This window comes from Protomyctophum bolini, assembly GCF_963924005.1.
Source record: "Protomyctophum bolini genome assembly, chromosome: 13".
In the NCBI taxonomy this organism is placed as follows: Eukaryota; Metazoa; Chordata; class Actinopteri; order Myctophiformes; family Myctophidae; genus Protomyctophum; species Protomyctophum bolini.
Genome location: NC_137874.1, coordinates 10072084 through 10099555, shown reverse-complemented (window position 1 = coordinate 10099555; position 27472 = coordinate 10072084). Strand labels below are relative to the sequence as shown.

Below are 27472 nucleotides of genomic sequence, written 5' to 3'. Positions count from 1 at the left end.
GAGATCTGGAACTTTGAACTCTCTCCCTCCACCCTTTTTATTTAATTATTTGTTTGCTAACGTTGGTGTCTTCCATTTTTCTCTTGCCGTGTTTGCCATGACCCATTCAACATATTTATTAATTGTATTTTCAATTCACACTGTGAGTGATTTGAAATGGAAGATAATACATTGTACCCTAGTTTATGCTTTGTTGTGTGAGCGATTAATGAAAATAGCAGAACCACAAGCTCAGATCTACTGTTCTTATTAAATAACTAAATACAATTTTGAGAAATGTATGAAAACTTTCAGCTATAATGACATGTTCAAAATAGGCCGGGATGCCAGGGTGAAAGTAGCTAACCCAAGTTGTTGTGACCCATAAGTGGGTCACACTTTTTTAAATACAATTCCATGCAATATTAGTTTTGCACTTGCATGTAGTGTTGTTTCTGACATTGAAACTACTGTATGTATGGCTATAGGCTACTAGACCATGTGCTCATTGCACACTGGCCTACTCAGGAATAATGCTTCCTTTTATGCCTTTATAACGGGACCTTGAGATATGCTGGTGACACACTTTCAGTCAATCAGTCAATCAGTCAGTCAGTCACTCACTCACTCACTCACTCACTCACTCACTCACTCACTCACTAACTCACTGTGAATCTATCTGTACAGATAATTTTATTGTAAATTATTGTTATAAAAACTCACTCAAATATGCCTGCATGCCTTGAGTGTTTCCTTTGATTATTACGGTTTGAGTATACAACTGGATTTTTGAATGGCTCTATCTTTATCTCTGGCAGTAGTAATGGACAACAGATCATAGACCAAAGTCTATACAGTAGAAGTACTTTGAGGAGGCGTAAGACATTAAACCAGGAAGACGTTAGGTATTGTTGTCGGACGGTGACGGAAGAAACGGACATTCCTGCACGGGGCCTGGGACTATGAGTGATTATGAGGAGGCCTTAATGGACAGTGGAGGAGGAGGAGGAGATTCTCCTTTCTTGAACCTTGATTCTCTGGGTCCTGCAGGGCCTTTATTGGCTATGATGAGGGACTACGAGGAGAGCACGGCATTCCTTGGACAGTGGGGACGCTTCCAGCAGACGGTGTTCTTCCTTCTCTGCACCAGCACCATTCCCAATGGCTTCAGTGCCTTCTCGGTCATCTTCCTGGCCGACACCCCCCGCCACCACTGCTTGGTTCCAGATGTCAACCTGACTGCAGAGTGGCGCACGGCCATCATCCCAGTAGAGGTGAGTGCCTATAACGTCACTGTGTTGTTCTTTAAGATGTTTCCTTGTGTTTTAAATTGTATTTTTATCCCATGATTTTTTTATAACCCATTCTTTTCACTCGGTGTCATCAATTGTCTAATAATGTACGCTCCCTCTGCCAACCTGGGGAGAGCAACGGACTATGTAAGAAATGCATTTATATTTGACGAGGTGGTAAACGGACAGGAGGAGCAGAGCCGATGCCACCGCTACAGACTGGATGAGGTCAGGAACCTGTCTGCTCTGGGCTACATCCCCGGTTGGGACGTGAACCTCACTGAACTGAGACAGGAGAGCTGTGTAGACGGATGGAGCTACAGCCAAGACGTCTACCAGTCCACCATAGTCACAGAGGTCAGTGTGTGTGTGTGTGTGTGTGTGTGTGTGTGTGTGTGTGTGTGTGTGTGTGTGTGTGTGTGTGTGTGTGTGTGTGTGTGTGTGTGTGTGTGTGTGTGTGTGTGTGTGTGTGTGTGTGTGTGTGTGTGTGTATCCGTCAGTGTTCATGCGTCGCGTCGTGTGCGCCTACAGTACTTTTTTTTTTTTTTTTTAACCAGAGGTGGACCCGGAAGTGTCAATCTTTCTTTACATATAAGCTCTCTACCTGCAGTTCGACCTGGTCTGCAGTGACCAGTGGAAGCAACCGTTCACCTCCTCTGTGTATTTCCTGGGAGTTTTGTGCGGATCCTTCTTCTCTGGACAGCTCTCAGACAGGTATTTGTGCGGATCCTCTCTGGACAGGTATTTTGAAACACATGGCATATGATTGACTGATGCTCTGTCTCTTCAGGCTTCACAGCCTTCCTATAGAATTCAACAGTCAACAGTATGAAATGATTTGTCTTTGAAATGTAGTGAAGTGGAAGTAATCCAAAAAAAAGTGTTAAGAAATACTCTCTCTGTGTGAGATTCATATAAGAAGAAAGTCATGGGATTGTGAAATGTGTGACTAGTTAGTACCCTTTGACCTTCAGTGACTTCTGTGTTATCGTTGGTCTATCCCGTTTATAATCCACCAATCATATAGTTTCCCTTTATCCAGATACACATATGGCATTGGCTGGCCTATTAATAATATATATTTTTTAATCTGTATCTTGGGTGAACCTATAGTCTAGTAGAACGACAACTCTTTTTGTATCGTTCAAAGGCCTCTTTTGATTCAATTATCCAGATGTTGTTGGCTATTTGTGCACATAATGTTACAACATGTTGTATGCAGCTTGTCAGCCACAGATTCTAATGTTTACCTCACCTGCCTTCTGTATAGAGCTTTGTTTGTTCTTTTTCCTTGCACTCTATTTACGTTATACCATTTACAATGAAATGTGTTGACCAAGGTTCCAGCTATTAACTCTGTTCGTGCATTCTTTAAGTTGGCCTTGATAAGTGCATCAGCAAAATGTCTAACATGTAAATTGTAAATTGCAATGGGAAAGACAAACAAGATACATATTGCCTAATTTTGTCTCTCTTGTTTTTCCTTCTTTTTTTTTAAGGTTTGGAAGAAAGCCAGTTCTGTTTGCAACCATGGCAGTCCAGACACTTTTTACCTTCGTCCAAATCTTCTCTCCTTCATGGACGGCATTCTCTATCCTCTTCTTCATCGTTGGTTTGGGCCAGATCTCCAACTATGTGGCTGCTTTTGTCTTAGGTATGTATAGGTAACAACTATACTCACATATTGAGAGTGGATGGTGAGTTCAAGCCTGATTTATACTCTGACGTACAACGGAGTCACACACTGACAATAACTGATCCCCATGCTCGCAACACGGCACGGTAGTTTGTGAATCTGCTATTTTCGTCCTGCGACTCCAGCATCAGGAATGCAATGAAATGATATAATTATACATACTGTAACTGTACATATCAATATTATTGCAAAATACAGTGTCTAGGTTTATAGAAATCTGTGGAACAGCGGAGGTCTAGCCCAGTGGTTCTCAACCTGAGAGTGTCGGGACTCCCACATGATTTTGGGGGGTCCCCAGAGGTCATTTTTAAAACCTAAAAAACAGTAAGAAAGAAAAGAAAAAAGTCCATGTTGCATCAAAAGTAATCAACAAACTATACTATAAAAACTGGTCTCGGTCAAATTGTCAAACTATATAAGAAAGTACAAGCTCACAATCAGCTATTTTGACAATATTTATCTGACCGTGGAAGAAAATGTAATGCCTCAACTGTAATGCCTCAACTATTTTGGGGGGTCTCAGCCTGAAAAGGTTGATAACCATTGGTCTATAGCTAGCCGATAAACGTGTTTTATTTTGGTGCATTGCTCTCCCTCTGCTTCCCTCCAGGTACTGAGATCTTGACAGGCAATGTTCGCGTCCTGTATGTGTCTCTGGGAGTGTGTCTGTTCTTTGCTGTCGGCTACATGATGCTGCCTCTCTTTGCTTATTTCACAAGGGACTGGAAGTATCTTCTGTTGGCTTTATCTCTGCCTGGCCTGGTCTACCTCCCCCTCTGGTGGTGAATTGCCGTCATTGTAGATTGAAGAACCATATCACAACTGAGCCAGATTTTGTCTTTTTACTCATAATATTGGGAACTTAATGTTATCACTATTCTCACTGTATTACAGATTTTGAAAGGGTTAACGGCATTGCTTTCATGACTATAATTTGGGAATTGTATTACTTTTGTATTTGTTTAGATTAGAGCTTCTTGCATGCTTATTGTAATTGGATTATTTTTTAACCAGTTGATATTTGTAGGCTATAGAAAGATAGAAAGGCCTAACCAGGGACGTAAATTAGCCTCGGCTATTAATTTCAAAAACCCCACATACAACGGTTTCATGTTTTTAAAACCCTTCTGACTGCTGAGTGTGAACTCTACTGTGTTCCATAACGACCTTATCTCTCTCCTACCTGCGAGGCAGGTTCATCCCAGAGTCTCCTCGGTGGCTGATCTCTCAGGGAAGAATAGAGGAGGCTGAGGCCATACTGAGAGAAGCTGCTAGGAAGAACAACGTAGAGGCTCCACGGGTCATCCTTGAGGGTTATGTAAGTCATACTGTTTAACCTTTTCAATTTCATTTACTTGTAATATTCTTCACTGGCATATTTTCTGGCCCCTACACTGGGAATCACATTCATAAGATCATAACAGATGCTGTAATGATAATGACCATGTAGCTACCAGAGGTTTCACCAAAAAACCTCCTAAAAAAGATTGTGCACAGAGGTTTTGTAGTGCAAGCCTAATATACAGTATAAATGGCCCTGCTTACATCTAACATTATGTTCAGAAATAGAGAATGACCATTATAATTGACTTCAAATGTGTCTTCAATGACAGCCGTTGGCGTAGACACTGACATAGCATGGAGGAAGAATGTATACTGAACTGATGGAGATTGAGGAGGCCAATGCTTTGTGTCCTGCAGTGTGACATACCAAACCCAGAGGAGCACCACAGCGTTCTAGACCTGCTAAGGTTGACCGAAACCAGAAACACAACACTCATACTCTTCCTAGTGTGGTGAGTCCACAGGTTGTATGGCAGAGTCACCATATCACATATATCTATGTGCTTCCTTTGCATTCAAGGTACCAAAAGTTATTAATTTTCTCCATGCTGTCTAAATGGCAGCCTCTGGTGGACAGTTCTCACTTCTCACTCTCTGCATCATAGAGTAGAGACTAGAGACTGTGCTCTGCATACAATGACCAACAGGTGTTTGCCATCATCACTTAACTCATTGGCCAATGACAGTCCGGGTGTGTCCTTATATAAGCCCTCATTCAGTCCACAGACCCGAGCCCTCACTCAATGCACACTCCTGTGACCAAATAAACCAGTAAACATGTGAAATATATACACAACCCTCTCTTTGACTGGAGAAGCTTTGGGTGGTCAGCTGTAGGCCTATCCAGAACTAACATAATATTGAATGGTGGCTTTTGCCTGTGCGAATATGTGCACAATGTGCACACATGTGCACATTGTGGGGATGAAGGTTTGACATCCATATTCATCCCGTGCATGCATCTATTATCAATCTGCCCATCATCCATCCATCCATCTGTCAATACATTATTGATCAGTACTTCTATACCGCTGTGACAGAGACTGTTGCCGTGTGTGTGTCCTTCCCAGGTTCGCTCTGAGCAGTGGCTACTTTGGCCTGTCCCTGAACACGTCCAGTCTTCACGGTGACCGCTTTGTCAACTGTTTCATCTCGGCGGCCGTGGAGGTGCCGGCATACGTCTCCGGCTGGCTGGCGCTCATGTGTCTTCCCAGGCGGCTGTCTGTGGCAGTCAACATGGTCCTCGGGGGAGTAATGCTTTACTGCATTCAGCTGGTGCCACAAGGTGGCTGTTTTTTTTTTTTTTTTGTGTGTCTTAGAACATATAGGGAATTTATCATAGGAAACTGGCGCATGTCTGACGTTGCCTGAAAATGCCAAATAATACCAATGGCAGTAAAAAAGTGTGCGTGTTTGTGTGTTCTGCTATTCTGCTATTATACATTTTGGATATTCTGTACTGAACATTCAGTACGGTGAAGCGCTTACATGCACATACGTATATTACGTACACAAATATATACATGTATAAATACATACACCCATACAACATATCTACAGTAAATAGATATATACAGTACATGCATCTATTCTACTTTATTCTCTTCTATTCTTGTTTGCTTATAGGCCTACCTGTCCTGTCCATAACACTGGAGATGCTGGGTAAATTGTGCATTTCCACCAGTACAGCCCTGATGTTTGCCTACACCGGAGAGCTGTACCCAACAGTCATCAGAAACACCGCTGTTGGCACGTGTGCCATGGTTTCCAGAGTGGGCAGTATCCTTGCTCCTTATGCCATGGAACTGAGTATGTTTCTGCCTATATTATATCTGCAATGTCAACTTCTACTCTGTCAAAGAGTAATTACTTGGTTTTACAACTTACTGGCACAGAAAACTGTGGTCTCTATTTCTATCGCGCCTTTATCCAAATTGCTTTACAAAGTGCATTACATTCACCCATTCACACACCATCGCCGATGGTGCAGATGTGGTGATACACAGGTAGTGGGGATTGAACCCCATTCTCCCACTCACCAGACCCACGCACAACCTATCATGCCAATAGGGCTGAGCCCGATTAGCACGGCTGTTGTGGGCTGGGTCCGTATAAAATGTATATGTGTGGTAACTCGTGTAGTCCTGGTGCAGGGAACATCCCAAAAAGTAGAACCATACCACCAAGTCAAACTATATGCAATAATTAGTTAGGCTAATTAATTTGGTTTCGCCTGACTTCAACCCTTGTGCACTCCCATGCACAAATTGCACATGCTGCATATACACGCAGTCTAACCTATAGTATAAGGTCATTAAAATGTGCTCTTCTCCATGTGCAGGTACATACTACAAGTATCTACCATATATATTGCTGGGTTCTCTGGCTCTTCTGTCAGCCCTGGCCACTCTCTTCCTCCCAGAGACCTTCGGTCAACCTCTGCCTGAAACTATCCAGCAGATGCATGTGAGAGAGAGGTATATATATGCTCCTCCGAGAATTACTAGTCGTGATCTTGGAGATAAAGATTGGACAGATATGTTTGGGCAACATTTTTCCCCAACTAAATGTTCAAAAATAGCAAGAATACAAGATCTACAAGCTTGTGCATCAGCAGATTTTGCAAACAAAGTTTAATATATGGCTTTAGTGTTTATCTGCATTTATTAACACTAATCCTATGCCTTTTCTTTGCCAGGATAAATTGTGCATGTTTCGTCATTGCAGAGGATGAAACCCCATCTGTGCCCCATCTACAACAAAGTTCTAAATTTTAATTTTTGTAAATTGTGTTTATATTTATTTTTCAAACATACAATTATTTTACTAGTATTTGTTGAAATGTGTCAATCATTCATTTAAAAGGAAAAAATATATAAAAAAGACACGTACCAATTTACCAAAACACATACAGTAAGATTATGAAGTCTAGGCTGAGTCTAAATTGAATGTATCGCAGAAGAGCTCTTGCTTTCACAATGTCTCATCGAGGCCTTCTTCTTCTCCTGTAGTCTGAGGGAGTTTGTAAAGTTTTTTTTTACAACACCTGAGAGAGAAAATGGATCATTACTACTAAGGAATTTTGTTCATGATTCTTTTGTTCATGATTGCTTCATTTGTCACTGTCCAACCCACCTGCATCTGAAGGAAGTGGATGTGTGTACATGTTCTTTACACAAACATGTAATTGTCAATAGGTCAAGTTCTTACACGCGTGTTCAGAATGTAAGGCTAATTCTGTTATTTAGCGTGTAGTGTCACATGTATTTGAAACAATAACTTGGGTGTAGAGCACCTGAAAATAAAAAAAATAATATTGTCGTTCAGATCAAAATAAACTATCTATTTTTCAAAGCGCTTTTTACCCTATTTCCACACTAGGTATACTGTATCTTCCAATCATCACTGTCAGTACTATAATACACGACGTGACAGAGAAATACGCCTCACCCGGGGAAGCGCTGCATGTGAGCGATGGTGTCGGGGAGAGGCATTCCGTAGGTCTCGGGGAGCAGGAGGCTTAGCAACCCAGACACAGCTGTGAGACTCCCTATGAGGATGTAAGGCAGTGAAACGGAATAGCTTCCTGTGGAAAAAGAAAGAGGGGAGTGAAACAAAACAGCTTGGGTGTGAAATGTGTACTCACTTGCACCATAATTTAACACAATAAAACGCATGCCAAAATAAGGCTTTATAAAAAGGTTCAAGTGAAGGTTCAAGTGAACGGCTTTGAATTAAGAATTAAGAGCACAGCTTTGCACATCAACAACTTAAAGGCATCTAGATTGTTGGTCACGAAACAAACCATGGTCTTCTGAAAAGCAAAGTGGTTTAATCTGGTCGATGTTTATTTTCTGGAAGATTATGACCATGCAGGTTCCTACAAGCTTTTGGTAGTGCTGTTTGGATCAATGGGGGATTGAAATGCCTTACTAAAATGTGTAATGTTTTATATGCAAATGAAAGAAGGGGAGGGAAAAAGATCTCTCTCTCTACACACGCACACACACACACGCGCGCGCATGCACACAAATAATTGTCCTTACGCAAGTAAATAAAGTATGGTGCAGAGATGCTGCCTACTCTGGAGGCCATGGAGCATGCACCTATGGCAGTGTTCCTCAGCACGGTGGGGTACAGCTCGGCTGAGTAGGCGTAGATAATGGCAAACGCTGCAGTCACGCCGAACTTCCCCATCATCTCCAGGGCAATGGCTACGGAGTTCAAGTCTGAGAAACAAACACATTGAGCTGTTTAGAATGCAGCCTGAGATCAGATTCTAAAAATGTCTTCTACATCCTGACAGTTTTCAAAAATAGCAGACCTACAAGCTCGTAGCGCGCCACTCGGTGGCGTGCTATGAGCTTGTAGATCTGCTATTTTTCAACAGCAAAATGGGTTAACTGTACAGACGCTTTCATACTGACAGTGACAACACTAACCGCCATTCGTCGACTACCTTTTTTCACCGACGAAAGCTAAATGGAAACTAAATGAAGACTAAGCCATGATGACTGAAACTTAAGACTAAATGTATTGACAATTTTGTCAACAAATAAAAACTAGACTAAAATGGACAAGTGGACAAGAGATCCAGTATAAGTCATTTTACACTTGGTTGCATGCTGAAATTAGCTGATCTACAAGCTCACAACGCGTCGCAGCGCGACGTGTGTGAAATCAGTCATTTCGACGGCACCATGGCCCGCCAAAATACATTTTAGTCGACCAAATCAACTGTAGATTTAACCGACTAAAATCTTATGATATTTAGTCGACTGAAACTGGACTAGCACTAAAACATTCCAGGTGACTAAAATGTGACTGAAACTAAATGAAAACCTTTGACGAGACTATGACTAAAACTAAAATCAATTTTTTTGCTGCCAAAAACAACACCAATTCCAACCCATACAGAACATTAAGCTCTGTTTCTTGGATACCAAATAAAGGAGAGGAGAAAAGACATTGGCGCGCCTCTTACTTGATGGAATGACGTGTACGAAAAGCAGCACCACCCCTCCCAGGAAGAGGGTGGAGAACAGAGACAGTCTTCTGGGACAGCAGCGAAACATGAGCCATGACATGGCATAGGCTGGCAACTCAATCGCAGCCGACAGGAAACAGTTAAAGTGGGCACTGCCATGAAGGTTGGAGGTGTTTAGAGACAGTGCAAAGTAGGCAATAGACAGAACATTCCTGGGGAGGAAATAAAGATGCAATTAAACACCTATGGTTTGCCTGTCGTGAGTCGTGACATGTGGAATCCTTTAGGGGAAAGAATAAAGTTACAAATTTGTTCAACGCAAAATACTGTGAAAGCGTTCAGGAGAAAAAAAGCAATTCTACTGAATGCTGCCTTCCGGAATGGCATGGTAAGGAGTGGCATTTGCATTTCTTTCACCATAGTAAATGCTGCATTCGTGGTCTGAAAAAGGCAGTTGTTTTACAGACGGCTAGAAGGGCAGGGGCTGGAAGCCCCCTTTGATGTCTATGTGTGCACGTCCCTGCTCTGCAATATCCAAAAGATTTGGGGGTTGATTGGATAATGTGTTCATTATCTATATCAGCTTTTGTAAAATACTGTAGGTCCCACATTTTATAGCAGAACAGTATTGACTAGCAAAAGCCTGTGAGGCTGTTCTGAGTCTCATTAACATACTCATATCATACCAAAGTTTGTGGGATTTGGACTGCGTAGAAGTTTCGAAGGGCGTGTGTTTTGAAGAAGTTAATGTGGGGAGTTATGGGTTATTTCCCCTAAACTGGGTACACAGAACACAAGATATATATTTATTTCTACCTGAGATAGGTCTAATGGTGGCATTTCCACCGTGCCAATTAGTGTGACTTTGTTCTTTCTGAATTCTGAACCGCAAATTGTGTCATCTCTCCAGACAGACTAGTCATTACTTGACGTTCTCTAGTTAGTTATTTAAACTTATTTTCCTAATAGATAAACAGAAGGGGGAGAATTTATAGTACATTGTTTTTTAATTGAACTAACCCATGTTTTTTTTTATAGATTCATGCTCGCAGGCGGCAGATGTGGAAGACGACCAGCATGCTGTGCCGTCCACTTGGGTTTAATAATGTCCACTTCGGTTCGGATTGATCGCTGTTTGTTGTTCAATGGCTCAGCTGGAGGTGATGCATGTTGGAGATTGGAATGTGTATGTGTTGCACTGTGTCACTCCACTAGATGAGGGAGGTCACCGGCATAACAGGAACTCACCAGACCATCCACAGCGTGATGGAGGCCCAGCGGATGTTTCGAGTACGCAGCAGATCGCAGATGTTGTGGGGCTCACTCTTCGCAGGCTTCAGGTCTGTCTACCGGACGGCACAGATTATGTAACAATAGTCTCGTGTTGGACATCAATCTTAACCCATTCTGAGCTGAGATCAGATTCTAAAAAATGTCTTCTACATCCTGACAGTTTTCTGAGAAAGCTCTGTTTCTATGACAGCCGTTCTTCGCTCGTATGAACTTGTAGATCTGCTATTTTTCAATAGCTAAAGCATAACATAATGCTAACACCAAAAGGGGTTCCCGCCCAGAATGGGTTCACTGACAAGACATTCCATCCCACCGGGGCGTTCACTTCCTAAATTACCCTTTACCACTTGTTAGGTTTCATAAAAGCACCTGGAAACAATACAGTCAATACAAACTGGCAACCTGTGCTAATTACAGTGCAATGACTGTTGCTAATGAGTGTTGGCACTGTTCTCTGAGCTGCCATCCCAATCGAAGTGGACTCGGATATGAATGTTTCCATGCCACTGAACAGTGACCCCAGAGGCCCAGACATTCAGCTCCAATTGCCCCTTTAAGATCCTCCTATTTTTATTCTCATGAACTCCAGGATTCAGAATCATGAAATGAACCACACTGTAAGGCCGAGAGTGATGTAGAAAATTCCGTCTATATCAATGTTTACTGTGTGTATAAAAATGTACGATAAAAAACAAAAACAATTTGTCTTTAGTTTGGGGGAAATCATTTTCCCAGTTATCTAGCTTTTTGATAGTCTTCTAATCATCAGAACTGCAGTTTCAGGATGTAGATTTGGAGTGTATTTCTGTGATTCTGTGAATTGTGTTACTAGCATAAACTCACCCACCTAGTACTCCAAGTATGTTGAACGGTTGCAAAAATATGTATTTCATTTGAGACAGATTTGATTAATAATATCTGTTAGATCTATCTATCCATCTATCTATCTATCTGTTTGTCCATCTATCCATCCATGCTACTAATATATTTGAGTGTGTGTGTGTGTGTGTGTGTGTGTGTGTGTGTGTGTGTGTGTGTGTGTGTGTGTGTGTGTGTGTGTGTGTGTGTGTGTGTGTGTGTGTGTGTGTGTGTGTGTGTGTGTGTGTGTGTGTGTGTGTGTGTGTAATGCAAACTGGGCCAATAACCTGAAAATATTCTGAGCAAATGATTAGGGCCATTCTAATTATCATTCATTATATGCAGCTGACATTAGAACCAAAAAGTAACTCACCTGCTGTGTACTAAAGATGACCCGCGGAGCCTCCACGTGGTTCTGTTTAGCAGCCTCTCTCAGTATGGCCTCAGCCTCCTCTATTCTCCCCTGAGAGATCAGCCACCGAGGAGACTCTGGGATGAACCTGCCTCGTCGTGGAACACAGTGGACGTGTTACCATGGTTCATCTCACCTACAAATCCCTCCATGAACCATGGTGCCCCACACAGACCTCCTCAGGGACTACAATTTACAATTTAGGCATTTAGCAGACGCTCTTAATCCAGAGCGATTTACATTAAGCAAGAACAAAAAAGCATGGGAATACATCACATAAAAAGCATTCATCATTAAACATGCGTAAGCTAAGAACGTAACAGTGGAATATCAATATAATGAAACTATACATATATAAACTATATACTATTCTATGCTATACATATGTACTTTGACGTGCTATGACTACATACAATGCAATTATAGTGCTGTCTACATAACAGGCTATAAGTCTGTATCAAATGCTATCTAAGTCTACAGAAATGCTATCTAAGGGTGTAGGGTAAGTGCTATGGGCCATGATGGAGGTGGCTTTTCAGACTACGGCGGAAGATTGGGAGTGATGCTGCAGTTCTTCCCCTTGGAGATTCGCCAGACTCCTACATTGGACTCTTTCAAGTCTGCACTGAAGAGACTCAATTTGTTCACCTAGGCTTTTGGCAATTAGTTAGTTATTATTATTATTATTATCTCAAGGGGTTATTAACAATAAAAATGTTCAATATAGTGCAGACTGCAGAGGGAGAGTTCATGTAAATAAAAGAGACTGAATATGACTGATGGCAAGTTAACTTGCCATCAGTCATATTCAGTCTCTTTTATTTACTTACTTTGTGACATTTTGCACCCTTAATCACAGCAGAGGTTGCAAAAAAAAAGCCGTCACGGTGGATAATGTTATGCAGTGAAAATATAAAATGTTTTCCTTACCACCAGAAAGGCACACAGATAAGGCCAGGCGTGGTGGTAGCCAGAAGAAGTCTTCTCCAGTCTCTGATGAAGAAGGCCAACAATGGCAGCAGCATGTAGCCCACGGCGAAGAACACACACACGCCCAGAGTGGAGTAGACGGTGCGTACGGCGGGGCTGAATATCTCCGTTCCTTTGAGAGAGAATGACACGGGGGACTATTTACTACAATGAAGGAATTGGGCTTCATAAATAACCCCCGTAGTTCAGAAAATCCCTATATAGGCAAACGGAAAATACCTAGGACGAAAGCAGCCACATAATTAGAGATCTGTCCCATCCCAACGACAAAGAACATGGCACAGAACACGGGCCAGGACGGGGAAAACACCTGGATGAAAGTGAACACCGTCTGGACCGCCATGGTAGCAAACAGCACTATTTTCCTCCCGAACCTGAGGAGGAGAGAATTAATTAGAGAGTTAATTAATTCATGTAATATTTTGGACCCAAATGGAGTTATGTGATGTGTGACAGAGCAGGGTATGCTGCCTATAGTGGCTATACCTAAACTATCCTCTGGAGGAAACAGGAAACAGTCTGTGGTGAGGAATTCACCCTACAGGCTGAAATTATTCTTTCTATGCCAACTATACGAGAAATCTCACATTTTCCCTCTACACACCAGTTATATGCCGACTACGACAACTCTTGGAGATAAAGCTTTATATCAAATATGAAACGGTTTTGCTGATAATCTACTTTTAACACTGGCAAACGCCTTGCATACCCCCAGCACCAGGAAACGTGCATGTGTGCACGCATCCCATCGAGTCCCGTTTAAAATAGGATTTTTCCCTCTCCGTTTTCTCTGAAACTGCGAGCACTGTCTGTGGTTTAGGGTCACCCATCCGAGGTTCAGAGTTTTCTGGCGAAAGCGTCCGCTAACGTTATAGCCGTTTCTTACAATGGAGGTCTGCGAGCCTGCATGAAAATGAGTGAACATGGCCAATTTCTGTTGGAAAGGCTTACCTACCCTCCGCGGCCACACGGTATAGGAAGGTTGTGATGCAGTGGTGTCCACAGAGTCCACAGAGACGTCATAAAACAGTGATCATTATAGTCGCTGCTGTTTATCTTTGCACCCCTCACTCCCTCTCAACCGAACTGTTCGAGGCAGATGGCAATGACCACCCATGAGCCAGGTGATCACCTGGCGCTGGCGGCAGGCTGGCGCCAAGTCCCTCCATGCCCCGGTGGTCCGGAACGCTCCGGTGGACCTCTCCTTCCTCAGGAAGGCCTTCACCGTCACGCGGCAGGAGGCTCTGCGCTTCGGCAACTTCAACTACGTCCTGGATCACCCCGACAAGTGTTCCGGACAGGACGTCCACCTCCTCGTCTTCGTCAAGAGCGCCCCGCGGAACGCCGACCGGCGGCAGGCCATCAGGGACACGTGGGGCAACGAGGCTTACCTCCGGCACGCCAAGGGCGTCACGGTCAAGGTGCTGTTCGCCCTGGGAGCGCCCATGATGCCCGACGGCCAGCGGGTCCAGCGGGACGTCCAGGACGCGCTGGAGCGCGAGGACGGCCTCCACGGCGACCTCGTCCAGCAGGACTTCGCCGACTCGTTCCGCAACCTGACGCTGAAGGTGCTCATGCAGCTCCGCTGGGCGAGCACGCGCTGCGGCCACGCCCGCTTCTTCATGACGGCCGACGACGACGACGTGCTGGTCCACACGCCCAACCTGGCGGACTACCTGGCGGGCGCGGCCCAGAGGGACCTGTGGGTGGGCCACGTGTACAGCCGGACCGGGCCCTTCCGGGACGCCAACAGCAAGTACTACCTGTCCGAACAGGCGTACCCGTGGTCGCACTTCCCCGAGTACACGTCGGGCAGCGGGTACGTGATGTCCCGGGACGTGCTGGAGAAGATCCACCGGGCCTCGCTGACCCTCGACGCCTCCATCCACGTGGACGACGTGGTGGTGGGCCACCTGGCGGGCGTCTCGCCGCAGCACCACGCCTCCTTCCTGGCGGGCCTGACGCGGCAGGCGCGGCGCCACCCGTGCGTCTACAGGCACATGATGACCTCGCACGGCGAGCACCGCGGCCGGGACATGTACGAGCTCTGGGCGGCGGCCACGGACCCCCGCGTGGAGCGCATGGCCTCGGAGGCCAACTGCTCAGGGAGGGGATATTGATTGGGGCGGGACAGACACACACACAGACAGACAGACAGAGCTGCGTTCACTTCCCGCGTTTGCGCGTCTTACTGGTATAACCCCCCTAAAAACAAAAGATGTGATCAGGTGTGTGCTGATCGAATGTAGATGGCATTAATATAACCCCCCTAAAAACAAAAGATGTGATCAGGTGTGTGCTGATCGAATGTAGATGGCATTAATATAACCCCCCTAAAAACAAAAGATGTGATCAGGTGTGTGCTGATCGAATGTAGATGGCATTAATATAACCCCCCTAAAAACAAAAGATGTGATCAGGTGTGTGCTGATTGAATGTAGATGGCATTAATATAACCCCCCTAAAAACAAAAGATGTGATCAGGTGTGTGCTGATCGAATGTAGATGGCATTAATATAACCCCCCCGGAAACGGATACACTAATGCTTGTAACTGTATGACACTGATCACCTGTCTGATACCTGTCCTGATATGAAGGAGCCCATGAGCACTCCGCAGAAGAACAGGGAAGAGGTCAGTGGGTTCTTCCATTTGTCGTCACACACCAGATCCCACTGTAAAGACACAGAAGAGAGAACTGGTACACGATGCAAGGATAAACAAGTGAAATGGGAAGAGATGAAAACAATAATTTGCAGACTAAATTGGAACTGGGACACTGTACATTTGAAGATGATGAATGTGTTCTCTCTCTCTCGTGGTTGGATGAAAATGGCAACCTATCTTTAGTATCTTCTATTTACTAAAGAGCATGGAGAGAGAGAGACATGGAGACTACAGCAAAGGCTCACACGCACACACCTTTAGTGTGTCCCTTTCCCTTTACAACTTACAAGGGACTAAATTAATTTCTCTGCTATATGCCACCAAAATGTGGAACGCCCTACCAACAGGCCATTAAGACATGCGAATCCCTTGACTACTTCCAAACTGCTCTCAAAGGTGACCTTATATGGACGGCTGCAATTCGAAACTGGCCCCCGTAAAAAATACTAAATACCAAATTTTCCCACTCCACAACCCCACTGCCAGACTATATTGAGTTGTGATTGAAATGTACCTACTACTGTATTCAGCATACTGTTAATAAATACTTCAATCAATAAATCAATCAAACGCACGCACGCACGGGCACGCATACACACACACACACACACGCACGCTCGCACACACACACACACACACACACACACACACTGTGACTACACACACTATAGGCCTACCTCTGATACGATAGTGGAGATATAGGTGCTGCGGTCATACTCCCATCCGTCCAAGCAGCCCTCCCGCTGGATGCTGGACAGGTTGACATCAATGCCCGGGACAAACCCTCGCTCCGACAAACTTTTGATCACATCTAGTTTATATCTGGAGCACCTGCTGAGCGCAATGGCGGTAACACCCCCGCTGCTGACGCTTTCTTCCAGGGGAATACTGCTGTTTCTCCATGCGTCCGTGAGGTTGGCGTTTTCGGGAATCAGGCAACTGTGCGCCGGCGTGTCGCCGAGGAACACAATGGACAGACCCGAAAAGCCGTTTGGAATGATGCTCATGCACAATAGAAAGAACACGGTCTGCTGAAACGGTCCCCATTCACCGAGAAACGTTGTTAAGTCATCATAATCAGTCATATTGTAGGCTACTATAACTTGAACTCTCTTAAAAGGTACAACAGAGCACACACACACACACACACACACACACACACACAGTCACACATGTACACACAGTCACACACACACATACACACAGTGGGGGTGGGCTAGTGGTAATTCGAGTGTGTTTTATAGATAGGGGAGAGGGGTCGTTTAGAACAGCGAGGACTCAGGTCTCAGCTGGCAGGCTAGTCTACCCCATGGGGACTGCATGATGACAAATGTCCTATAATGACAGCAAAACTGTGTGTTGTTGTCTCACAATGATCCCTGCATGGCCTATTAACAATGGGGTCTCTCTCTCTCTCTCTCTCTCTCTCTCTCTCTCTCTCTCTCAATTCAAATCAAAGGAGCTTTATTGGCATGAGAAAACATGTTTACATTGCCAAAGCAAAAGTGCATGGAACAAAACAATCAAGGTAAAACAATTTACAAATACATATTGAATATAAATTGGAATAAAATTAGTTAGATTAACACTTTGACTAATACTATCTTGTGAAACTATACAAATATAAGTGCATTTCTGTCAGATAGTTATACATCCATGTAGTTTAGCTTTATACTTTTGAAAGTTGACAGCATAGTATTTCAATGTTTTTGCATTCACTTAAAAACATTTACAGCAAGTAGCAGCAATTTATTAAAATGTAATTGAATTAAAGTTAGTTGCTCTGTTTACAGTATATAGTATTTCTATGTAAAGAGGTCATATTTGCTGTAAACAGTGGGGTGTACTGTAAACAGTGTATTGTTGTACTTCACCCAACAGATTGGAGTGATGTTTTCAAACTCTCATTGATTATAATCCATGGGAATGTCTCTGATGTCTTGGTACAGTGGGCAGACGGTTATAGGAAGTGTAGCTCAGTTTCTACCTCGTTTTGTGTGCAGTGGGTATAGTCTGTCTTCTCTTTGGAGCTCTCTATCTCTCTCTCTCTCTCTCTCTCTCTCTCTCTCTCTCTCTCTCTCTCTCTCTCTCTCTCTCTCTCTCTCTCTCTCTCTCTCTCTCTCTCTCTCTCTCTCCCTAGGCCTTACCACCCAGAACTCACCTAACCCAGGACGTCTTGTTCATCTGTAATGCTGCATACTGTTCTGTTTTTGACTGCAGACGTCTCAAAACAAACAGGTCAGATTACTACTAGGCCCCAGAACTCACCTAACCCCTGGTCTGTTCATTCCAGTTTCGGCACAAAAATGGGGTGAAATAAGTTCGACCGCTACGCCACCAGAATGTGGAATAATGTCTTACCAACAGTCATATAAAAGTGTGACTCCTTATCCGCTCTAAAAGACCACCTACAGCCAGGTGGCTGCAATTTAACTCGTCCCTGTAAAAAGTCTAAGCTTATCACCGGAAAAGACCCCACCCCCCAACTGTAAACTGTTAATCAATCAATCAATCAATCAATACATTGGTTATACTTCAGTTTTGTATTGTTGTTCTTTTTTTGTCTTGTTTTCCGGTGTGTAGTTTGTTTGACATAGGTTGTGTTGGTTCACACTGAAAGAAAACTACTATAGTGAAATGGTTGCCAAGTGTGGTTAATGGCGGCGGCACGTCTTTCCTATTGGCTGGCGCCCGGTAAAAGTTCACCAATGTTGAACCCCACGCTTCGCACGTGTTGGACTTCACGCTCACACACATGCCCCTTCTCTCCCATAACATGGAGTCGGGGCTTTACACACACAACACTGGCAGAGAGAAAAAGGGTTGGCTGGCTCAATAGTGCAAAGTTATAAATTACTTTGATTTAAATACATAGCAACCAGCAGACCCAGCAAGGCTGCTGGCCTACATGCGCACAGATGTAAAATGCTGTGAGTTGTTTGTGCATGTGTGTATGCACAGTTATATCCTTTTCATTCCCTTCTTACCGTGTAAAAAAAGAAGAACATTTGAGCAAAAACAATGAAGTACTGATGTACTGTATCATTTCAAGCCTACTTGCATTTGAGAAAGTGTGGGGCGTTCAAAAATTTTAGGCTTTGCTAATGGTGTAGATATACAGAATGGCTTCCTATTTTGTTTCAGCTGCACTTTGCATGCACTTGTGTGTGTGGTTCAATAGCTTAAATAGCCTGAATAGAGTCTAAGCCACTTAGGAAAGTTAAGAGTACAGGCACGTGCAAGTCTTTGGCATACTTAAATGCGAAGAATGTTCTTTTCGAAGAAAAGAACTCTGCGATGGCAATGGCAAGGAGAAAAACCTGCAGGTTGCGGGCTGCATTGGCCAGATGGTTTGGCCACTGCTGAGCCTTTGATTATTTCTTTCACTTCTCTCAATTCTAATGAAATGCGTTGCCTACTTGCCTCACACCTCCACTGCCATCCCCCTCAGATCTGACTCCGTCCCACAGGGATACCTGCTGTGTGCTGACCCAGGCACTGCCAGCTTGTGTCATATACTGTAGCTTGGACGCTGTGTTTGTCTTTCCCCCCCCAGTATAGCTTTTATTTTTATAACGAATGGGAGAAGGCAACGAAGACTTATTTTCTTTCTGAATGATTGGATTCAATTAGTTATATTAGTTTAATAGTTATTAGTTATTATATATCTGTCGGAGCACCTCCAGAACGCCAACGTTTCATTCCTGAGGTCAACCCGAGTGTGCGGCATGGAGGAAGGCCAGCATTCCCACAGAGGTGGTTATGAATTATTATTACCTTTATCTGCTTGACCTAGTAGCCTACTAACCTCGCCCACCAGGCTTTGGTCACGTCAGGCGGTGAACAGACAGGACGTCCTGAGCCAGTGTAACCGGTACACTGCATTATGGCATGAGCTCAGAAAAGCCCTTACACAACGTGAGCATGGAGAATGAACCATACAAACATCACTGGCCTGTATTTTACATTCATTATTCATATTGGCCTGGGCCGGCTTAGCGGTCCAGGCACCTTGGCTGGTAAGCCATCATCCATCATCCATCAGTGTGTCGCGGGTTCGAGTCCCAAATCCCAAAGAACTATGCTGTGTGTCTTCCCCCATCTCTCTCCACGATTCCTGTCTACCTACTGTACATCTGTCAATAAAGGCAAAAAAAGCCGTCACATCGACAGCCAGACGGCAGAGAAGGAGCGAAGGAAACGGGTCATCCTGCTGATGGGAGGCCGTCGATGTTCTGTTACGCTCAAAGTGTTAAGTAGCCAAACGTGCCAGGGACCGTCGGGCGCCGGCTCTCAGCAGCTTATATTGGCAGCGTTCTGTTGATGGTGATTGTGGAGCAGCTGGGCTGATTGAGACCAGCCACACCTGTGCTGGCTGCTGGCCGAGGGAGACGCCGGCCCTTGCCCTATGATGTCGTGCAGGGGAGGGTGTTTTCATGGCCATAAATATTATGTAGGCCTAGTATTCTGCAACATAAAATGAATCACTGATAATCTGTTTTTATGGTAAGTGCATTTAGCTTTGAGCTTCCTGATCACAGACCAGGAAGTTATTCATTTTTATATATTTATTTATTTTTATTATTAGTAGGCTAGTAACTGCTTCTTATCAGCCGCCATTGAGGTCCCTGCATGGTCACGGTGACCTAGCTGCAATATGTACGGTACATATTGCAGCTAGGAAGAGAATGCTATTATCATTTCTCATCATTGGAGGTGGATTTCTCTTATAGGCCTATACAGTAGGCCAGGGGTCCTGTCCTCAGCTGGTGTCTCCCCAGTGTCTCCAATAGCAAAGCAAGAGCAATAATACCGGACCTTAGTCAAAAGTGAGCTTATCTTGTTTGCATAATTGCCAATAACAAGATAAAAACACAATCATCCATGATAGCTTCAAAGGCGGGATCGCTGATAATAAATGATCCCACACAAGTTGCTCTTTAAAGAGCAACATTTTATCAACTTCCAGGCAGTGTGCGGGACTGTTTTCTTTCATTTTGTTATCAGAGATCCCCTTTTGGAACATTTGTTGTCCAACGATCTGTCACCAACCTTTGAGGTGAGCATTTCTTCTAAAAAGTTAAATGGCTTAAAATAGTCTGTCTTACTAAAGAAAGTTAAGAGTGCAGACTCAAGAGTTCTTAAACGCAAGGAATGTTTAGAAAAAACACTGCAGTGGTTGCAAGGAGAAAAGCCTACAGGGGGTGGGGTGTATGGGCCAGATGGTGTGGCCACTACTGAGCCTTTGATCAGTTCCCTCATTACTTGCACTGTACTTTGGTTAAATTGGTACAATGAGCTGAGTTCTCTCACTTCTGATATAACTTAATATTAATAACTTTGCCCGGCAGTGGACAACAATAAGGTGAATGTGGAATTGGAGTTCTTCCCTCTTACTGCATGGAACAGCAGTACACCATCAAGGCTTGACAGGGGGCTCGAGTCGCTCGACTGAATTCAGGAGATCCTTAATTTGTGACTGGGACCCACAGGGGGACCCACTGACCCCACGCCTCTTACCCTGTGTCGTACTACATCTGGAAGGTTCTCAGCGATCTACCAAGTTTGGAAGGATTACAGAGGTTTGTTGGGATTTTCTTGCTTGAGTTTTTAATTTTTTCATCCAAGAGCTTTTCTTTTTCGTAGCAAATGGGTGAATACGATGAAGCCACAGCCTTCCTGGGGCAGACTGGCCCTTATTTCTGGAGGATGTTTTTCCTTCTAAATACTGTCTTCGTGGCCAACGGACTCAATGGTTTATATATCGTATTTGTCGCAGCCACTCCAAAACACCACTGTTTCATTCCTGAGGCCAACCTGAGTGCGGCATGGAGGAAGGCCATCATTCCCATAGAGGTGGTGAACGGACAGGAGGAGCAGAGCCGATGCCACCGCTACAGACTGGATGAGGTCAGGAACCTGTCTGCTCTGGGCTACATCCCCGGTCGGGACGTGAACCTCACTGAACTGAGACAGGAGAGCTGTGTAGACGGATGGAGCTACAGCCAAGACGTCTACCAGTCCACCATAGTCACAGAGGTGTGTGTGTGTGTGTGTGTGTGTGTGTGTGTGTGTGTGTGTGTGTGTGTGTGTGTGTGTGTGTGTGTGTGTGTGTGTGTGTGTGTGCGTGCGTGCGTGCGTGCGTGCGTGCGTGCGTGCGTGCGTGCGTGCGTGCGTGCGTGCGTGGGTGCGTGCGTGCGTGCGTGCGTGTGTCCGTATCATTGTCCTTGTTTGTGTTAATTATAGAATGATGATGTCTCCTAACAGTGGGACCTTGTTTGTGACAATCAGTGGATGGTTCCCTTTGCGACCTCAGCTCTCTATGTGGGCTACCTGTTTGGGTCCTTAATCTCTGGACAACTGTCTGACAGGTAGGCCTATATAAAAATCACACCCGCGTGAAGTGAGGGCCCGGGCGCTCTTAATCATCGTACATCATCCAATAAAAAAAAGAATATACTTCCTCATGAATTCATTTGCACTTTTGTTTTGTTTAGAAAAATCCATTTGCTCGTGTATATATACACATATGACGTAAATTATCCCTTCATTGTCAATGGCATTTAATGTTTGTGTTGCCACAAAAAGCTGATTTGTTCAGACGTAAATTCTCTAATCATTGTCAATGGCAAATGTGACACGTGTTGTGACGAAAAGCTGTATATAGCGCCCCTTATTGTATTACTGCAGTTATGACTGTATGTGACTGTATAGTGTTTTCCACCTCAGACACTATTCTGGGTGCAGGAAGCCAATGTATATTACGTTGCATGAGGCGCTTTTAAAATGTATTGGAGTGGTGATTCAAGAAAATATTCATTTGACGCAAAGAACATAACAGTCTGTATGATCTCTTTTGGTACAAACAGGAAAGATCTTTGTCCATGACAACAGCTCCATCTACTGTTATGTAATGGATTTGCATTACAGAACAGGGCAAAGTGGATCAAATGCTTAAAGATGGCATCGCTGTGTAGATCTGGTATTGTAGCCTTCGCTGCAGCCAGAGACTATGGCTATTTGTGGGTTATTTGCATGAACCCCTATTTGGGAACCCTTACAGCATCATGGTGACAAAATGGCATCAGATACAAAAGGACTGGAATACATTGACATTTAGACCAACTGACATCAGACATGTCGATTATTTGAGTCTAAAATATTGAATACAAATGTTTAACCTTGGCTTAGCTGTCCGTTTGAGAACAATTATTTCTGTTCCATGTAGGTTTGGGAGGAAAAAGATTCTCTTCTTGTCAATTGGATCTCAGTGTTTTTTTGGCCTGGTTCTGGCCTTCTCCTACTCGTGGATGATGTTCTGTGTCATCTATTTGATTATTGGAGCCTCTCAGATATCCCTATACATCTCTGGATATGTACTTGGTAAGTACAGTCATCATTCAGTCTCAGGGATCATCAAAATATCCCATCTAATCTCTTTGTTCACTGACTATGTTCTTGTGCTATATGACAAACATGTCCTGTCCTTCCTTATCATGCAGTGTTGATTATATTGTCTTCCACAGGGACAGAGCTGCTGAGTAGTTCTATGCGTGTGCTATTTTCAACACTGGGGTCCTTTCTCTTCTACTGCATTGGGTACATGGTGCTACCCGGGATTGCATTTGGCATGAGGGCATGGAGGACTCTTCTAATCATTATCTCCTTGTTGTCTGTGGCTTACATCCCATTGTGGTGGTAAGGTCCTCATTATGTTATCTGTAGGGATCTATGAGAGATGCTGACTAAAGGCATACTGGAAGTGATCAACTCATCTCAAGAGTCAATCAAACTCAATGACTAATTCAAAGGCATAGGCTATTGTTGGAAAGGGAAGTGGTGGCAGCTGGGAACAAATATTGCCCAATTTAGATATTTGAGTGGAATCTTAAGTAAATGAAAAATATCAATACCAGATTTTTACACATTTTTGGCATTCCTATTTTGAGCATGTCATAGGCTAAATATTTCCCAAACTTCCAAAAATCTCCCCCAGAATGTCAGAAACTATCAAAATAGTCGACTCGATATACACAAGCTGATGTCATATTACAATGCAATGCAAAATCTTGACACAGCAGGTGGGCCTTGAGTTACTAATGTTTGGGAACACCTGTTACAGCTGATGAAATCAACACCTAGTAACACCTATTGTTTGTGCAGGTTGCTTCCAGAGTCTCCTCGGTGGCTGTTCACTCAGGGCAGAACAAGGGAGGCTGACGCCATGCTGAGGTATGCAGCCAGGATAAACAAGGTTGAAGCACCTCTGGTCATCTTTAAAGAGGCAGACGTAAGGTCCATTATGCTTGTTAGTGGAGGAGTATATGCAATCTTAGCTTCTTTTTCAATGAAGACACTAAATCCTGTGAAATGATGTCTTTGAATTTACTTTACAGCATGAGGTTTGTCTGCCACCAACAAAATACACCTTACTTGATATTCTGAAATCCAGCAACATAAGATGCATCACACTGTTGTGTTTGACTTTATGGTGAGTCCTTCCAGGTTTAACATTCACATATATTCAAATATCTGCCTTTTTAAAGATTAATGTTCATTAAAACATTATATTATGCAAAATGTTAATGGATTTCTTGGTAAAACAATGTAAAATGTATCAACAAACAACTATGCAGTTAACGTTTGAATATTTGTTTTTATTCTCAAGGCTGGCAATAAACATTGGCTATTTTGGACTCAGTTTGAACACTTCTAATCTAAGCGGAGACCCCTTCTTAAATTGCTTCTTATCAGCCGCCATTGAGGTGCCTGCTTATATTGCAGCTACCTGGTTTTTGAAGAAATATCCACGGAGAATACTGCTGTCAACATTCCTCACCACTGGAGGAGCGTTACTCCTGCTTATTGAAGTTGTCCCCGACAGTAAGTATTATTTTGTGTTAGCCTACGTACATGAAACCTACATCACCTAATCTTACAAAAGCATCGATTCAAGTTTTTTATCTGAATGATGGCCATGCCAGAGAACAATGTTTTTTTTTACTGCTTTCCCCTGTCCACAAGTTGCCTACCTACATATTTACACGCTCCTAATCTGTGTGACTTTTACCTTCGTCAATAATACCTTCAAATTATGGGTGTCAAATCTCTCCCCATGCAGGCCTTCGTGAATTAGCTGTGGCTATAGAAATGATTGGGAAGTTTGGCTTCACCGTGGCCTTCAGCACAGTGTACATCTACACAGCTGAGCTCTACCCCACCGTGCTCAGGAACATGGGCATTGGCATTTGTTCTTCAGCTGCCCGCATTGGCAGCATCACAGCTCCTTTCATCGTCTATTTGGGTATGTATTGTAGTCTACTATAACACATGAGACTTGTACTGGATGCATTCACTTAAGAGGTATACCTACCAGGCTGCGTATACTCACACTGCTCATATATTAATCATACCACCTCATTGAACAATTAAACAGGCCATTATGATTGGCTGAGACTTGTCATGTGTGTGTATAACCGGGGTGTTGAAACTTTTTCATGATTGGGCCAATGGTTTAAATTACATTCAACTATCAAACTGTCATTCAGTTATAGGAACACTCACGTCAAAGTAGAATAGTTAGATTTAACCACTTATTGCAACAAATGGTGTAGTTAGGTCATCTTAAAGCTAAATCAGGGAATGTTTTGTGTGTTCACAGGCGCCTACAGTAAGTATCTACCGTACATTCTCATGGGAAGTCTCACTATCAGCTCATCTGTGGTTAACCTCTTCCTTCCTGAGACCCTCAATAAGGACCTTCCAGAAACACCGGAGCAGATGCAGAAATGTCATGGGTAAGGTCAAATCCCCCAAAGTTATTTCAATGTAGCCTACTTCATTCATGCACATGAACTTGAGAAATGATGTCTGCTTAAAGCTATATGTTGCAGTCTGCTGCCTTCTGCCGTTACAAATGCCCTTTTTATACCAATAATAGGGGGCAGAAACCATTTATCTCCATGTTTCAACTATTTAAAAAATAAATAAATATATATATATATATATATAAATCAGTGTTAGTGGGTCTAAAAGTGTATTGATACCTGCAAACCAGCACTGTCTGGGTAAACACAATATTATTAATTATTATCATTATCAATAAATAATAACAAGCTACATCGCCTATTATGAGAATTAGCAACGATTATTGTGTTCATATGATTGAAAATGGGTCTTTTAAGCATATATCTCCAATAACAGGTTTGGCCTTTTGACAATTGGAGCATAATATTTGACACATCATTTTTACCTCATCTGTATTGTTACAGGTTGTGCAGGAGGGAGAAGAAGGACAATTATTTGGTAAAGGAAGAAAGAGTTGACATAACTCTGCCACGTGAGGTGAAATTCTGAGCAGACTCTTGTGAATTGTTGCCAAATCTACACTACTTGACTTTACTCCTCCTGTCCTCCACATACCAATTACAGATTGTATCTAAGTTGTGTGTATATTTGCAAAAAGGGTCGTTTATATTTTGTCTTGGCTTGTGTCCGTGTAAGGATGAAAGCAAAGCAGTTCCGTTTTCAAACATCCTCATGCACTTGTTTGGATTGGATCTTTCAGAATATTGACAGCTTCTGATTCAAATTGTAACATATATATTACACACACATGTATGGCACTGTTTCTGCTTTTGCATTTCTTGTAATATTTTTACATTATTTGTTGTAACATTTTAGAGTTAGGTTAGAATAGAGAATTTGACTGACATTCATTGTTTATATTTTTGTACGGTGTATAATATATATAGCATAGTAATCAGAATTTTAAAACAGCCATTGTCCACTAGACACACGCAGATCTTTAGTTAGTTAGTTAGATACAGATACACTACATGATTTTTGACAAGATTTTGGAAAGATTTTTAAAAGTGTTTCACGGTAGGTTACTACGTCCAATGAAATAATTTGCCAACATCGACACGTCATCATAGGTCACCAGGTAATTTAGTGTGCTAGCTGTTTCTCTTCACTTTCCTACATTACTGAATGCATACACAGGGACCACCGGTGATCCACGGACCACCGGTAGAAAACCCCTGCTCTATAAGCTACTGCATATGCACTATAATAGCCGACAGTTTAGTGGCTGAATTCCAATGCCGCTACATCGCTTAGACACCTGCAATATCCTTACTTTTAAACTTTGTTGACCCACAAATCTTTACAGAGGTTGTTGGACGTACAGTAGGTCATTCTGTTACAAAGCTCCATTTGATGGAAACAGCTATAGTCTTCCTCTATCCTTTAGATCAGGGGTGTCCAAACCTTTTTCAAAGGGGGCCATATTAGAAAATATTAAAACACCCAAGGGCCAACCTTACTATATCTCCTGACATAATGTAGTGACATACTAGTCTATAACAAAGTCACATAATGTAGCGTCGGACTAGTCTATAACAAAGTCACATACATGTGCATTGCATTTAAACAATTCTATTGAACTCATCATATCATCATCAATATTTCATATCAATGGTCTTTTGTCGGGTGTGTGCTGTGAACAAAAAGTGTCTCTCAGCCTTTTTTCAGCCATATGTCACATTACCAAATGTAACCAGACGAGCAACGTAAAAATAATAATACAAGGAAGAAGGAATAAGGAACACTGACAAATTATATTCTGGGAAATGCCCAGGTTAAAAAGCTTGAATGCCTCCCCCTGGCCTGATGGAGGGGAAAGTAACTGGTTGGAATAACGTGTTCCTTACTTCCTTCCACGCCCCTGTCGGGTGTAAAGGAGCAACGTGGACACTCAGGCATGAAGGAAGCATGAGTTGAAGTCCGTTGCTCTCCCCAGGTTGGTGGAGGGTGTGTAGAGCCCAGGATCACATTAGATAAGGGTGAAAAATGGGTTACAAAATCACGGGATAAAAAATATATATTAAAAAAAAAGTAAAAATGTCATACGGCCCGGCTGTGGGCCGTATTACATTTATCCCAGGGCCGCG

At 43.2% G+C, this 27472-nt stretch overlaps 2 protein-coding genes across 2 annotated transcripts; one reads left to right on the top strand and one right to left on the bottom strand.

Annotated features, from left to right (window-relative positions):
- Window positions 1-1043: 1043 nt before the first annotated feature.
- LOC308327511 (uncharacterized protein) lies at window positions 1044-25946 on the top strand (the record flags this gene model as incomplete). Its single annotated transcript, XM_080781033.1, has 21 exons — window positions 1044-1253; window positions 1446-1628; window positions 1882-1985; window positions 2771-2925; window positions 3578-3749; window positions 4162-4285; window positions 4669-4763; window positions 5382-5596; window positions 5938-6120; window positions 6653-6777; window positions 10514-10588; window positions 14000-14944; window positions 16254-16544; window positions 21330-21557; window positions 21810-21889; window positions 23682-23808; window positions 23915-24009; window positions 24187-24401; window positions 24640-24822; window positions 25180-25315; window positions 25790-25946. The coding sequence occupies 21 exons, from the start codon at window positions 1044-1046 to the stop codon at window positions 25872-25874; spliced, it is 4026 nt and encodes a 1341-aa protein (XP_080637159.1). The 3' UTR covers window positions 25875-25946.
- slc22a21 (solute carrier family 22 member 21) lies at window positions 7758-16603 on the bottom strand (the record flags this gene model as incomplete). Its single annotated transcript, XM_080780293.1, has 9 exons — window positions 7758-7897; window positions 8358-8540; window positions 9296-9510; window positions 10547-10644; window positions 11823-11949; window positions 12792-12963; window positions 13071-13225; window positions 15423-15526; window positions 16196-16603. The coding sequence occupies 9 exons, from the start codon at window positions 16601-16603 to the stop codon at window positions 7758-7760; spliced, it is 1602 nt and encodes a 533-aa protein (XP_080636419.1).
- Window positions 25947-27472: the final 1526 nt, after the last annotated feature.